Raw genomic sequence first — 13,580 nt, forward strand, 5'->3', positions numbered from 1 at the left:
CCATATGGGGAAGTTCCACAGCCACATCCCTGTCACACGGCCCCAGAGCATGTGCCTGGGCTCCCATATTTGTGCCTGGGAAATCCCATGCCATGCACTGCATGAGCAGGAAATCCAGCCTGTGGGAAACGTGAACAACACAGATGGCCAGGGAGTGCACAATCCGCCCCAGCCTCTTCAGTCACACCAGGCTCACCAAGATGGGCTGGCTCTATGGTGTGTTGGCTGATACAACAAGAGAGGCTTTGGAACGAAATGTACCCAAACTTTTCATTTGTCCTTTGGGTTTCCAGTAGGTCCAAGCCATACTGCACAGCAGTGCTCAAATAACACAGCACATGTAGGGTACACCCAGCATGTCCCTGACATGCCACGCTCCTTGCCCAGGTGTTCAGCTGTCAAGCTGCATCTGTGTTTGTCTGTGACTTCCAGATGTCAGCCTGACTGATGAGAATGATTGTGCTGAACCAGTGACCATATGCTCTGCCAAGCAGGGCTAATGCAAGGAAAAGGAAGAGTGGGTGGAGCCATATTTTGTTTTCCAATTAATTCTTTCCTATATGATGCAGGAAAATGGACTTGTCATGAAACAGGTGCAGAAAACTGCTTCTAGAAGGATCAGAGAGATGGAAAATCCATCTCATCAGAACAGACTCTGCACACATCTGAACAAACAGGTGCAGACCAATGTGACCCTCAGTTGGCCCCATACTGTCCCAAAATCCACATGGCTTGAATTAAATCAGTGCTAATGAAGTCTCCAGCAGAACTCAGCCTGGGTCTGCCTGTCCCCATCAGTGCCAACGCACCCCACAAGAGTTTGGCTTGTTAGTCCCAGTGGAGCAGTGCCCGAGGGGCTAGGACTGCCCTCAATGATTTTAGAGGTCTTTTCCAATCTAATGATTCTACAATTCTTTAATTCACAGAGAAAGGGGAGACAGGATAACTGCCTCAGCAAAGAGACAATGTTGGCACACCAATAAGCAGTGTAAATATGCCATAGATACAGTTAAGCTGAAAATATGAATAATTCTATCCATTACAGCAGCGAGATCTGGAAGAGCTCTCACAAGTGATAGAGGAAAACTGTAACAAATTTTAAGGTGATGCTTGATTTTTCTGAGCACATCTCTGTGCCACAGAGGTGTCTGAAACACCCGCAGATGCCTCACAAGACCCCATCCTGAAAATCTCTGTTAGCTGTGAACTGCAAACCAAAATCCAATTGAAATCAGAAATTTAATTAAAAGCAGCACTTCTGAGCCAGCTGCTGGCAGGCAATACGCTGGTAAAAAGTGACAGCTGCTTCATTGGCAGTTCAATGTCAACAGCTGTAGAAGAGGCCAAGGAATAGACATGGGCCACAACTGCTCAAGGATCACCCCACTTTGAAGAAGGTATTTGTAAAAAGGCTTCAGAGGCTTTTGTCTGTGATTTCATCAGCTAAGATACTTCACTCCTAGTTTATATTTTGCTGCTGTCTTCCTTGTTTGTTTGGGGTTTTTTTGGCTCAGTGGGATCATAATACCAATTAAAATTAGTTAAGAGAGAAAATGTCAAGTTTTCAAAATACAACATAATTGTTCTTAAAAAACTATTCCCTCATTACCTAGTAAATCCAGGGTTTGTTTGCAACAAATGCGCATTTCAGAGATCTTTCCCATTTATACAAGTAGACTTAGGTCGCTTTGATCCATTTTATTTGCATAGGTAAGTATATGATTCCCATTTTTTAAATGGAGTTATTAATACCTTTCTATAGCAGCATTTTCTCGTTTTAAGAAATTCAAACTCAAATTAATGGTCCACAGGGAAGGGTGGACCATTCCAGGTATGCAGAATAATTCACACACTGAAGACAGTGAATTGGAACCTGAAGTTTCACATCTAAGTTTAAAAGTAACAATTTAATCTTTGGTTGTTTTTTCGTGCTAGAGCTTCAGGTAGATGTGATGTGCCCTCAGAAATGATGAGCTGTATCACATAGATAAGCTTGTCACAGTTTTTCCCTGTGAAGAGACTCTATTGCTTAGTCTAAGAATAACTTTAAAATTCACAGAAAGTGAGAACTGTTGAGCAGTTAAAAATAAAAAGTCATAGGAGGACGCACTGTTAGGCATAAACATTAAGACCCTCCAAATCAACTTGAGCTGTTGAGCTAACCTAAACATTTCAGGTCAGATCCTCACCCCAGTAAATTCAAAGTTATTGGCAGTGATAACTAATGTTTCTCCTTTTATTTCTGTTTTCCTGCTAATGAGTATCAGATATAACATTGCAAGACTACACTGTAAACAAAGTGCAAAGTTAATCATTTTCAAAGGAACACTTTATTCAGAGTAGGCTATGTAGGGAAGGAATTAAGCCTGAGTAAACAAACCATGAAGGTAGATGAGAATATACAGAAAAATCAAAAATAAGAAGATGCAAGTTAAGAAATTAGTGGGTATATGATGAAAGCAAAATATACTGCTCATGAGGAAAATTCCACAACTGAGTAAAATGCTGAGTAATTTCATTTGTGCATTAAATTATTTGCAATTTCCTGCATAAAAGTGAAAAATAGAACAGAAATTCAGGATTGTTATGCCAAAGATCTTTTCTTCATCCAAGAGCAGAGGAGCTAAAAGGTTTACACAATTTTATGTCAATTAAAATATTCCATATAAACAATGCATACTTGTCCAAACTAACTGACTTCCACTTCCAATTCCTTCTGGGCAAAGTCTGAGAAAGAAATACTGTATTGCAATATAAAAAAAGCAAATTTCATCTATTTTGGAGCAAGAGAGGAATTACATGTAGTTCAGATACATCAGAATCTTTCTATCTGGCTGCAGAGGCCCATTATTACGATGTGTTAAACCTGTCCAGAAACCTCTTTCTACTATTGATAAACAATCCACACATTAAATTAGGAGATTAAGACATGTATTCCTTCCAGTCCTTATGTATGTTTGTCGTTAATCCAAAACAACATTGCCAAACCTCAACCACAGAAATAGTAAAAATAAATACCAAAGGTCTGGGAAGAGAAATCCTGAGGTCACAAAGAGAAGGTAACTTCAAGGGAGTATCCTGGAAATTAAGTCTTATAAATCATCATGGGCTGAAAGAAACAAATTCAGCAATTGCATAATGCCATTTTACATGGCTAAAAATAATAAGAGTCGTGGGGTGAATGCCAGGAAAAAAAATTACTGGAAAACTTCACAAACATTTATGTTCAAATAAAAGACTTGAAGCAAGAAAGTTGTTTGATGAGAGCCTCAGTGCACAGCACTGGTGCCTTCCAGCCTCCTGCTTGGAATGCCACTTTCTTCAAACGAGTCCGTCATGCTTACAGCAATCATTTACACGAAACCAGACTCCATTATATTCATAATATACATTTTAGTGATGGTGGGAATGAAAGGTCAGCAGAATAATCATCTCCATTCTATATTCAAAGTGGGCTGATACTCCTACCTTTCTAGGTAAACCCCTCCATTCTTACTAAAATGTTTGTTCCTCTGCTCTACAGCTTATTCAAAACCATTAAACCACTGCTGGGTAAAACCATTATATTGCAGAAAATGAGGGTCACCCTGAAGAAGATTATCCTATACATGATCCCTAACGATTTTCCTTGAATAAATGTTTTTTTAAATGTTATTTTTTTCCTGCCTTCCCCTCTGAGTCTGTTAGAGATTGAAAATTCAAACGTGTATCATTTCAGGCAGGCCACATGCAATCGCCTTAAAACCTGAGAATAACTAAACTATATTATATTATATTCAAATTATTTTTATTCTACTACACTTGCTAAGGAAAGTGAGAGGATGAATATTGGATCCTGAGTTTTCAGCCCCCTTTTTGTCTGCTATCATGCTACGTGGCTTGGGCAAAATCACAATCACAAGGAAAGCACCAGGAGTTTTGCTGCTGATCACTCACAGCTTTCATCACACAAACCTTGGGGCTCTGAGGACTTGCCTGTGACAAAGACTGCCAGACAGCAGTGAGACCCGCCCTTGGCAAAGGATCTCCAAGGGATGGTGTTCCCTTTACCCTGACAAAGGTTGGACCCAGTCTTTCCACTCCAAACTATCCCAGTAACGTTTTGAGAAAATACTCATGTTATGCTGCCTTTCAAAAGATGAGAAACTAATCTGAGTTATCAGCCTGCTGTGCCCATCTCTCTAAACAGTATTAGTGTATTGAATTTTATGTCATGCACTGAAACACATTCTGTTGTAAAACACTGCACGTGGTGAATTTTGTTACAATCTTCTTAGAGCAGATTTAGATTCAAGCAAATTGCATCTCCTTATCCTCATCTACAGCACACCTGAAACAAAGACAATGGTAGAAGTATTTTGTGTTTTCTGCCAAGGACTTCATCTGTATTCACTGTGTATAGAGTCGCTGCTTAAGTATAACTCTGCGGGGTTCCACTTCTGGACGAGACTGTTGTCTTTGCTGCAGAGCAAACCATTCAGATGACTGTAATTATACCGTACTACCAGGGGGTCCAGCCTGAGCTCTTGAGCCACAGCAGCTTTTGAGCAGTTTGCTTGATGGGTAGCAGGGATATGCTTGGCTTGGGGGGTTCCAGATAATCTGATTTCCCGCTGATGGAGGGGTGTTAGCAGCTGCTGTTGAAGTTAATATTGCTGGTTCCCCCCAGAAGCCAGCTGTGCACCCTATCCAGCTACATTCCCAGCAGGAGCTTGTGACAGCCACTGTCACCTCCTGTACATCTCCTATGCTCTTCCACCACACAAAAGGATAAGACTATGCACATTTGCAGGGAAATCTGTTTCCACTCTTAACACATTCTCACGATGCAATTCCACTCAGGTGTGGATGCATAATATTGCTAAGTCAGTCTGATGGGATGGTCCTGTTAGCCCTGCTCTTGAGCCTCCCCTGCATCACAGACGATCATCTCCTTTCATCATTAGCAACTCTAGGGAGCTAACCTGTCAGGAAATAACTCTTTTTTTCTAAAGTCAAGCTCTTCTGCCCCCTTAGTCTCCAAAGCACATCACTGCAGGTCACTTCAGGATCACACAAGACACAGTGCAAGCAGAAGTGAGGGAGGATTAATGGGATACAAAGATGCATCTTTTGTCATTCAAGTTGCTATTGGACACTATTTTAGAGATTCTAAAGTAAACCCACTTACCAAAACCATCTGAGTTTAAAACCAAAATTCTTTAATTTAGAACCTTTTGGTTATCTAACCTGACAGGCTGCTGGCACAACAGGGACACTGGGGAGCAGCCATGGAGAGGCAGGTGCAGAAACCCACTTACACATCAGGGGAACTGCACACTTGGTCACATGGCAAAGCCTTGGTAGATGGCTCACAGGCTCAAGAAATTGTTGGTTTCCACTTACTCAGGGTGAGCATTGCACTAACAGACCTGTGGCTGTGGAATCAGTTCTCCCTCCAAATTAAACAACTCTTTCCCAGTTCAACTCAGAGTCAGCGAAAAACGAGGGGAAAAATATTTGAAAGCTTCAGTGAAGGGAACCTCTTTGACACACTTGTCATGTATTCGAAGGTAAGAATGACAGGGTGGGTAGGAGATTCAAAGGCCATGGCTCTGCTAGTGATTTTATAGACAAATCTGCAACACAGCACTTCTTTTCTTTTTATACTCAAACCTACTCCAGGCATTGCCTAGGTGCTTAGATTTGTATGTTTTTTCTGAGTCATATATATTTTATTAAAAAAAAAAGAAACACAGAAGGGAGGAAAAGAAAAACAGGTGTCATCTAAAAGTGCTGAAAGATTAATAGAGAGGCAGCTCCAGAGACAGCTAGACCCATGCAGAGTCTCCATCATATGGTAACTTTTTTCCAGAGGTGTCACTACAAGCAAACAACTGCAAATGGAGTTTATCCACCACCAATTTCAGTAATATAACATTCACCCACTTCTTACAGATACCAGACAGGTGAGTAATTTACCACTGCACCACTGCACCTCTCTTCAGTCACCGGGTAGCCACATAGATGAGTAGAAATTGCCCAGCTCTTATTTCAGGAAAGTCTTTTTCATTTCCTTCACATAGAGTTCTACCACATTAACGACATGGAGCTTAGATGACATGAGAGGTGGAACACTTCCAGAATACATTTCAGTTCCTGTCAGAAAGTATTGCGTGCCTTTGTGCAGGAAATTATAAAATAGAAAATAAACATGTAAATATACCATTTCAACACATCCTCTACATCAAAGCAGACGTGATGGTTTTAATTTCAGCTTTTTGAGGTTTTGCTTTTATAAGTTGCTGAATTTATTTTGTAGCTCCTGTTTATGAAAAGAACTTTAAAAGAGTTATAAATTTCATTTATCAAATGAAGAAAAACTACAGCTATAAAGTTCTCAGAAAAAAGGAAATAATGTGAACCATGTATGTGCACTTGTGTGAGGACACACACACACAAACTTATGTATTTTTAAGTTAGTGACTGCTGAACCACAGACCACATGCAGAAGAGTAAAAACCACCCATAACCAGATGTGCCACTGTAAAACCCATATTTTAGGATATATTCTATGAAACCCTCAGTATACAGGAAGACATAAGTTCCCATACTATTAATATCAGTGATATGGATTCCTAGAAAGACTGACTACCTTCACACACCTAAAAATAATCCAAGCTCCAACTGGGAGGTATAGCCTTTGGGAAGTAGAGAGGGGGTTTACCAGAGTTAAAACACAGGATTTTGAAAACCATCCAGCTTAACACAGACGTGAGAATAGCAGCAAGAATGGCTTCAAACCTTCCGAGAACCAAAGGGCTGCAGAAGGAATTCCACCCTTTCCCATGGAGTTAAAACATGAGTGCTGCACCTTGGCTGAGCATGTCAGAGCTTGGCTTGTAGGGCCATGTAGAGCCACCGTTTGTTTCACTGTGAAACACTGGCCTCGGGACGTACTTGAATTTTCCTGAGGCAGGAAAGTGTAGCAGTGGGCTAGTGAAGCAGAATGCTTCAGTTCTCTGCTCTATCCACAGTTGAATAGGAAACTCCAATTCAAAGGTTTCCTTCAAGCAACAAAAACAAAGCAAAGCTGTTTACAGGGAATGGAGAAAAAGTAATTTCCAAAGTCCCTATCCAGCTGCAAATAGAGTATATAAGACCAGATAGCATTTTTACCTCAGAATATCTCTCACTGTTCTAGTAGAGCAAAGTTTGTTGATATTCAGGGTTGCAAACCCATCTGTTTACTCAGGCTTTTGTCTGTCAGCATAGTTTGAAGAGGTCACTTTGAGAGATCAATTTTTTTCCTGGGGGTTTCTTCAGAGCTTCTACAATTTGTTATTGCGTCTCTTTAGAGGCTTTAATTTGTGGTTTTCAAGATTGCATAACTGCACAGAGAGGTGGTGAGAGGCCCACATGAATAGTTCAAAATAAGTTTGACAATATAGTAAATATCTACTCGGTAATTTTCCCTGGACTGAGCACCGTGGAATGCCAAAGAAGTTATTAATCAGACTAGTGGATGAACGTGGCTTTATGAGGGCTGGAGCATACGTTTCCCTTCAGATGTTAAAATGCTGAATTACCTTGCTGCTGTCTCCAACTAAAGATGATGCACCAAGGCACTACAAACCAGGCGTCTGGTGATTAGATTGCTCTAAATCAGCCTATTCAGAACTAGATAAAGAAAAATATAAAATGGGATTTTAATTTTGCCTTTTATTTAGGGTTCTTGTAATAAAAATAAAAAAAATAAACAAGCAGCATAGCCGCCCATGAGGAGACTCAGCATTCATTTTTCCATTTTGCAGATGATGGATGGGAGGTGCAGACATGCACAGTCAGTTTTGGAGCATGAACTGCGCCTGGGGGAAATGCAGGTCCTCGAGATGCTTGGAATCTGCAGCCAGAGACCTGACACTGGCCACAGGCAGAAACGGGGCACTCAGGACCCACAGGCACACTGGGTTGCATGTCCCAAAGTCAGTGTCACAGACACCTGGGTGAGTGGCAGCTGCAGCAGTAGCCCAGGGTTGCATGAGCCACATTTGCATAGCAGAGGGCAGTGTTCAGCGTCTTGGACAAGTAATGTCCCTTTCTGAGGAAGCTGATGGGGAAACGATGTGCATGCTGCAAGCTGGGAACCCTGCAACAATGGAGTGGCAAAGTTCTGAGAGGAGACACCAAACTACGTTACGCTCCGTACTTCTGGGACAAGTCTCCATCTAGTTCAGCAGGAAGGAATTTACATAAATTCCTTCTGATGGGTGAAGACTGAAGGTGGCCAGTCAGTGTTCAGCCCTGCATAGTGTGAGCTCTTTGCTACTGATACACAGCTCACCCAGCCCAAAGGCGCTCGCGGGTCCACTCTGTGGACAGCGCACACATCTACCTGGCCATGCCCGTGAGGTGACACTTCAGCCCTCAGTTTAAGGATTTGGCCAGACCCAGTCCCGTGAGAAGCTTGTGATTGTATGTCGCTTGACAGGTGCAGAAAAGTACTGCTGGCTCCTCCCGGGACGCCGTAAAGGAGTGTGTGCCCTGCCTCGCTGCGCACGGGGGTGCAGCGGGACCCCGATGAGCAGCGGGACACCGCAGACGCGGCGCTCTCCTGTCGCCTCCACCGTCCCCTCTGCCCACCCATCGTGCCCCTTCCCGCAGCACCGGCCCCGCAGCGGCCGCGATGCAGCCCCGTACTCCCGAGTGCCGCGGGGGGCAGGCAGGTGCCGGGGCCGGGGCCGGGGCCGGGGCCAGGCGCAGACGCCCCGGCCGGGGCTGAGGGCCCCGCGCTCCCGCCGCCGCCGCGGCTTCTCGGCCAACAGCTCCCTCTGGCGGCCGCCCGAGCCCCTCCTCCGCCCGGGGCAGCGCCCACCGGCCCGCGCCCACCTGGTGCCCCCGCGCCGGGGCCGCCGCCGCCGGGGCCCGGCCCGCCCAGCGCTGGCCCGGGGCAAAAGGGGAGCCGGGGCAGCGCCCGCCGCCCGTCCCGCCGCCGCCGCCGGAGAATAATGGGGCCGCGGGTTCGAGACCCGGGTGCTCCCGCGGCGCCGGGGCGTGAGGTGGGGCGGAGGCTGTGTTCAGGGGGCGACCGAGATGCTGGGGCGGGGAGGGGAGGAAGACGCGGGAAGGGACGGGGCGAGGGCGGCCCGTCCCTGTCACCTGCAGGCGCACCCGGGACGGCCCCGGGCCCCGCTCCCGCTCCGGCCCCTTGGCCGCACAGCCCGTGGGGAGCCGGGCCGGGGGCGGGCTGTGCCTGTTGCATTGTCCTTGGTGGGGCTGTCCGGAGTGCCCGCCGCTATCTGAGGCCGGGGACCCCGGCCGTGCCCCGTATCGGACTCTCTGCCCCGCCTGATAGTGGCTGCACCCTGCTCCGTTGCACGTCCCTCGCGGATCCCGCCGGGGCTCTCACCCCTTTTGTCTGTGTATTTTTAGGTCATTAGAGTGGAGGGGTAGGTAATCCCCAGGCTCAAGTTCCAGAGGGGCGGGTTCTGGACGGAGGTGGAGTCACTTTTCATTTAAATCCCTGACTATAAAATGGGCTTAAAGAGAAGCGGGATCTCAGCTGTGCTGCACAGACCCCGGCACGCAGGGTGCGTGGGGGCCCCCCGGCAGCCAGCGCCCTGCAGCACAAGCCGCTGCGATGCTCCACTCCGTCGGCGTTCACACCTTGCAGCTGCTCACCCAGGCGGCCGCCTGCATCCTCCTATTTCCCCGCTTCCTGCTCACCGCCGTGATGCTCTGGCTCCTGGATTTTCTGTGCATTAGGAAGAAGATGCTGACGATGCCCACGGCGGAGGAGGCGGCCAGCGCCAGCGAGGAGCCGCCCCCCGACGACCCCCCGGTCTGCGTGTCCGACTCCAACCGCATGTTCACGCTAGAGTCGCTGAAAGCCGTGTGGCACGGGCAGAAGCTGGACTTCTTCAAGTCAGCGCACGTGGGTTCCTTGGCCCCTAACCCCGAGGTGATCCAGCTGGACGGGCAGAAGAGGCTCCGCATCCTGGACTTCGCCCGCGGCAAGAGACCCCTCATCCTCAACTTCGGCAGCTGCACCTGACCCCCGTTCATGGCCCGCCTGAGGTCCTTCCAGCGCCTGGCCGCGCACTTCGTGGACATTGCCGATTTCCTGCTGGTGTACATCGAAGAAGCACACCCCTCCGACGGCTGGGTCAGCTCGGACGCAGCCTACAACATCCCCAAGCACCAGTGCCTCCAGGACAGGCTGCGGGCAGCTCAGCTGATGAGGGAAGGGGCGCCCGATTGTCCCCTGGCCGTGGACACCATGGACAATGCTTCCAGCGCCGCCTACGGTGCCTACTTCGAGAGGCTCTACATCATCCAGGAGGAGAAGGTGATGTACCAGGGAGGCAGAGGACCAGAGGGCTACAAGATCTCGGAGCTGAGGAGCTGGTTAGACCAGTACAAAACCCGGCTCCAGAGCCCCAGCACGGTGGTCATCCAAGTGTAAAAAGGACCTGGCAAGAAGCGCAGGGGTGGAGAGGCGAGGGAGGGCGGGAGGAGAGGTGGGAAGGGAGAAGGCACTGCGTCGCGGATGGCAGGAGCTGTCTTCCCGCGGGTACACTCGAAGGAGGCTGCTATGCGAGCTTTCGAGCAAGACGTGCCATAGTCCTTTCTCTATTCAAATCATGTTGATTTGCCAGCCACGCTCTGTCAATACTGTATTTCCATGTGTGTTTTGTAAATAACTCTCTCCTTTTTTTTTTTTTTTTTTTTTTGAGAAGCATTTACTATTTTTTAAGGAGGCTCTCTTCCTACGGGATCTGTTCCCAGCTGCGTGTGTGCGCGGGTGTGTGTCTGAAAAGTTGTGTACAAGTGCTCCGTGCTGCCTAGCAAGTGCTAACTGGGATTTCTAGTATTTCTTTGTGATGACCGATTTTGAAATGGATTTCTCTAATGCCAGGAAATCGCGTCTGATGTTGTCAAATACTAGAACTGCCAATAGCCAGAGCTGGACGGAATGTCCTATTTATGTGGGGGGGTTTTGTAAGACGTTCGTTCACCTTCCTTTTTTTTATGAATTTTTTTAAATAATAAAGGTTGAGTAACTACACGTCTAAGGCTGACTGCCTTTCTCTATCTTCAGACCGCTACGTTCACTTTCCCTTTCGCCTACCTCGCAACAACCCCCCCCCCCCGCAGCCGAGGAGGGGCAGGCGGAGCGGCGGGAGGGAGAGGATGCGCTGCCGGGGGCTCGGGGGCGGCGAGCTCTGCTCGGCGGCGGCAGGAGCGCACACCGCCCGCGACCTGGGGGAAAGGGAGAGTACTGGGTGTCCCCATGGGGAAATACAAACCGCCGGGGCTCCTGGGGGAGGAGACCGGTCAAGAGGACGGCTTGCTCCCCCAGCCACCCCGGCGAGCCGGCCCCGGATTGAGCCCTGAGCCCTGCAGGGCGAAGGTGCAGGGCTGACCGGCGCCGTGCAGACAAGTCGGGTGAGTCCCGACCAAAAGCACAGGCTAGGAAAAGCCGTCCTGGGCAGGAGAGCCGCCCCGCCGAGGTCACCTCGTCTCGGGCACGCAGGCGGTGCCGGACCGGACCCGGACGGGGGCAGCGCGAAACGCACCTGCGGCGAAGCGCGGCCGAGGGGCTCAGACAGGAGGGCAGCGCCCAGCTCGGCCGTGCAAGGCTCAATCCCAGCCCCGGGGGCCGGCAGCTGTGCTTGAAAGGGTGGGGAGTGCCGAACCTTGCTCCCTTGGATCCCGACAGGTGAGACAGGGCGTGGAGAGCATCCTGCAACCTCCGCAGGAGCAGTACCAAGCTGCCCAGAAACAGTGCGTTTTTAAGGACCATCCGTGGCGCCCCTGAACTCCTCCACGTCCTTGGCAGCAGCGGGACGAGGCGCCCGAGCTGTTAAGCCCCTAAGTTTTGGAGCGGGATGCACGGCCCGACAGCAGGGCAAGCCTCGGACTCCGCTCTCCGCAGCTGGGCACCGAGTCGCGCCCGCAGCGCTAAACTAAACCTGCGGGAAGCTGTTTGTAAGGGCGTTATAGCCCCTGGCTTGACAATGTTCCTCTGGACCCGCAGCGTTCCAGTCTTTCAACATTCACGGTTTAGACTAGCATGCGTAACCACTCCCGCCTCTCCCCGCAACAAAAGCAGCACCGAGTAATCCCTCACAGAGAAATCAGATGCTCCGATCCCGCTTGTCCGTCCCCTTTGTCCCCGCAGCCCCCTTGAAAATCGGGCAGCTATGCTGAGATGTCAAAAGATCCGGCTCAGGTGCCCGCTTTGGGCTTCCCGACCCGCCTGGCCATTGCGCCTGCTCTGACGGGCTCGAAACCCATCCAGCCCTTCTTCACCTTTCCGCTGCCCCCGAGAGCGGAGCCCCCGGCACCGGGCTCTAGGCACCGGTTCCGCCCGGCTCAGGTGCTTCCGGTTGATGCTGGGGCAGCGGGGGACAGCCCACCCTGAGGTGGTCTTGCTTCCCCTGGCCAGGAGCTGGGCGCCAAGCACAGAGCCCTGTGCGAAGTCCCGGAGCGGAGGGGAGCCTCGGCGGCAGGGCCAGCAGGACAGGCTGCGGCAGGGCATCATCCCGCTCCCACCTGGTGCATGGGTACATGAGCCTCGGCTCCCTCCTGCCACCCCACCGGGGACGAATGAGCGCTCCTCCCTAGTACGAGACTCCCGAGCACTAACTAAGCTCTCCCTGCCCCGCTGCGGGACAGCAGAGCCCCCGCTCCGCCTGCTCCGTCCGCGGCTCGCAGCGCGGTCCCGGCCCCGGCCCGGGCCCTGCCCCGCAGCGCCTTTCCCAAACCCGCGCACGTCGTGCCGTGAAAAACCAAAGGCAGAGGAGCCGCGGGTCTCCTCTCTCGGCTACGAGAGCAGCCTCTGCGTACGTGATTACTCTTTTTTTTTTCTTTTTCTTTTTCTTTTTCTTTTTCTTTTTCTTTTTCTTTCTTTTTTTTTTCAGTTTAGTTTTCCTGACTTTACAATAAAGCCATTCTTTGCTTTCTCACCTCGTTATCTCTTTCCTTTATTCGCTTTTGGCAAGCTTTAGTTGTAATCCGAAGTTACGGGCAAGACCCGGGCACATCCCCACCCTGGCCTGGCCCCCAGGACATTTTCCGGTCATACAGACAGAAATGGTCACTGTGGGCTTTAATAATAACAGAAACAGCCTCATTTTTACTCTCTACTACTAGCAGATCTTGGTCAAAGGCTATATGAGGTCAGGACTTTTTTTTCTCTAAATAAGTCAGCTTTCTAAAGCTACATTCCTCCTTTAAACTGAACACGGAGCTCTTATTTATCACTTTCTCTTTAATCAGCAACAGAAGAAAAATTTGCTGTGAATTCCTGGAATCCCTGAAAGAGATCACACTTTTCCTTTGCACAAATCAAAGTTATCTGCTCCTATTATATCCTGTACTTAAAATGAATCATAAGCCTCCATCCCACTGAGCTTTCTCGGGGATACTTGTTTAGCACAGATGAGAACAATACACTGTACATCTAAAGAGCCCAGGGCTGCAGAAGCCTCTCCGACTGGTACAAAGGATTGAGAAACGTCCTATCTTTAAAATGCATTTTTTGTGCCTTTCCACCTCCCTAGTGCACGACAAACAGAAGTCAGAAAGCGCAGAGA

At 49.0% G+C, this 13,580-nt stretch overlaps 1 protein-coding gene and 2 long non-coding RNA genes across 3 annotated transcripts in view; 2 read left to right on the forward strand and 1 right to left on the reverse strand.

Annotated features, from left to right (window-relative positions):
* The window catches only part of LOC148223431 (uncharacterized), a 115,125-nt gene that overhangs the window by 61,577 nt on the left and 39,968 nt on the right, over positions 1-13,580 (forward strand). The window lies entirely within an intron of this gene.
* The window catches only part of LOC148223432 (uncharacterized), a 62,314-nt gene that overhangs the window by 1,169 nt on the left and 47,565 nt on the right, over positions 1-13,580 (reverse strand). The window lies entirely within an intron of this gene.
* DIO3 (iodothyronine deiodinase 3) lies at positions 9,519-11,047 on the forward strand. The gene has a single exon (XM_014871958.2). The coding sequence runs from the start codon at positions 9,620-9,622 to the stop codon at positions 10,442-10,444; it is 825 nt and encodes a 274-aa protein (XP_014727444.1). The 5' UTR covers positions 9,519-9,619; the 3' UTR covers positions 10,445-11,047.

This window comes from Sturnus vulgaris, chromosome 6, assembly GCF_052056855.1.
Source record: "Sturnus vulgaris isolate bStuVul1 chromosome 6, bStuVul1.hap1, whole genome shotgun sequence".
NCBI lineage: Eukaryota > Metazoa > Chordata > Aves > Passeriformes > Sturnidae > Sturnus > Sturnus vulgaris.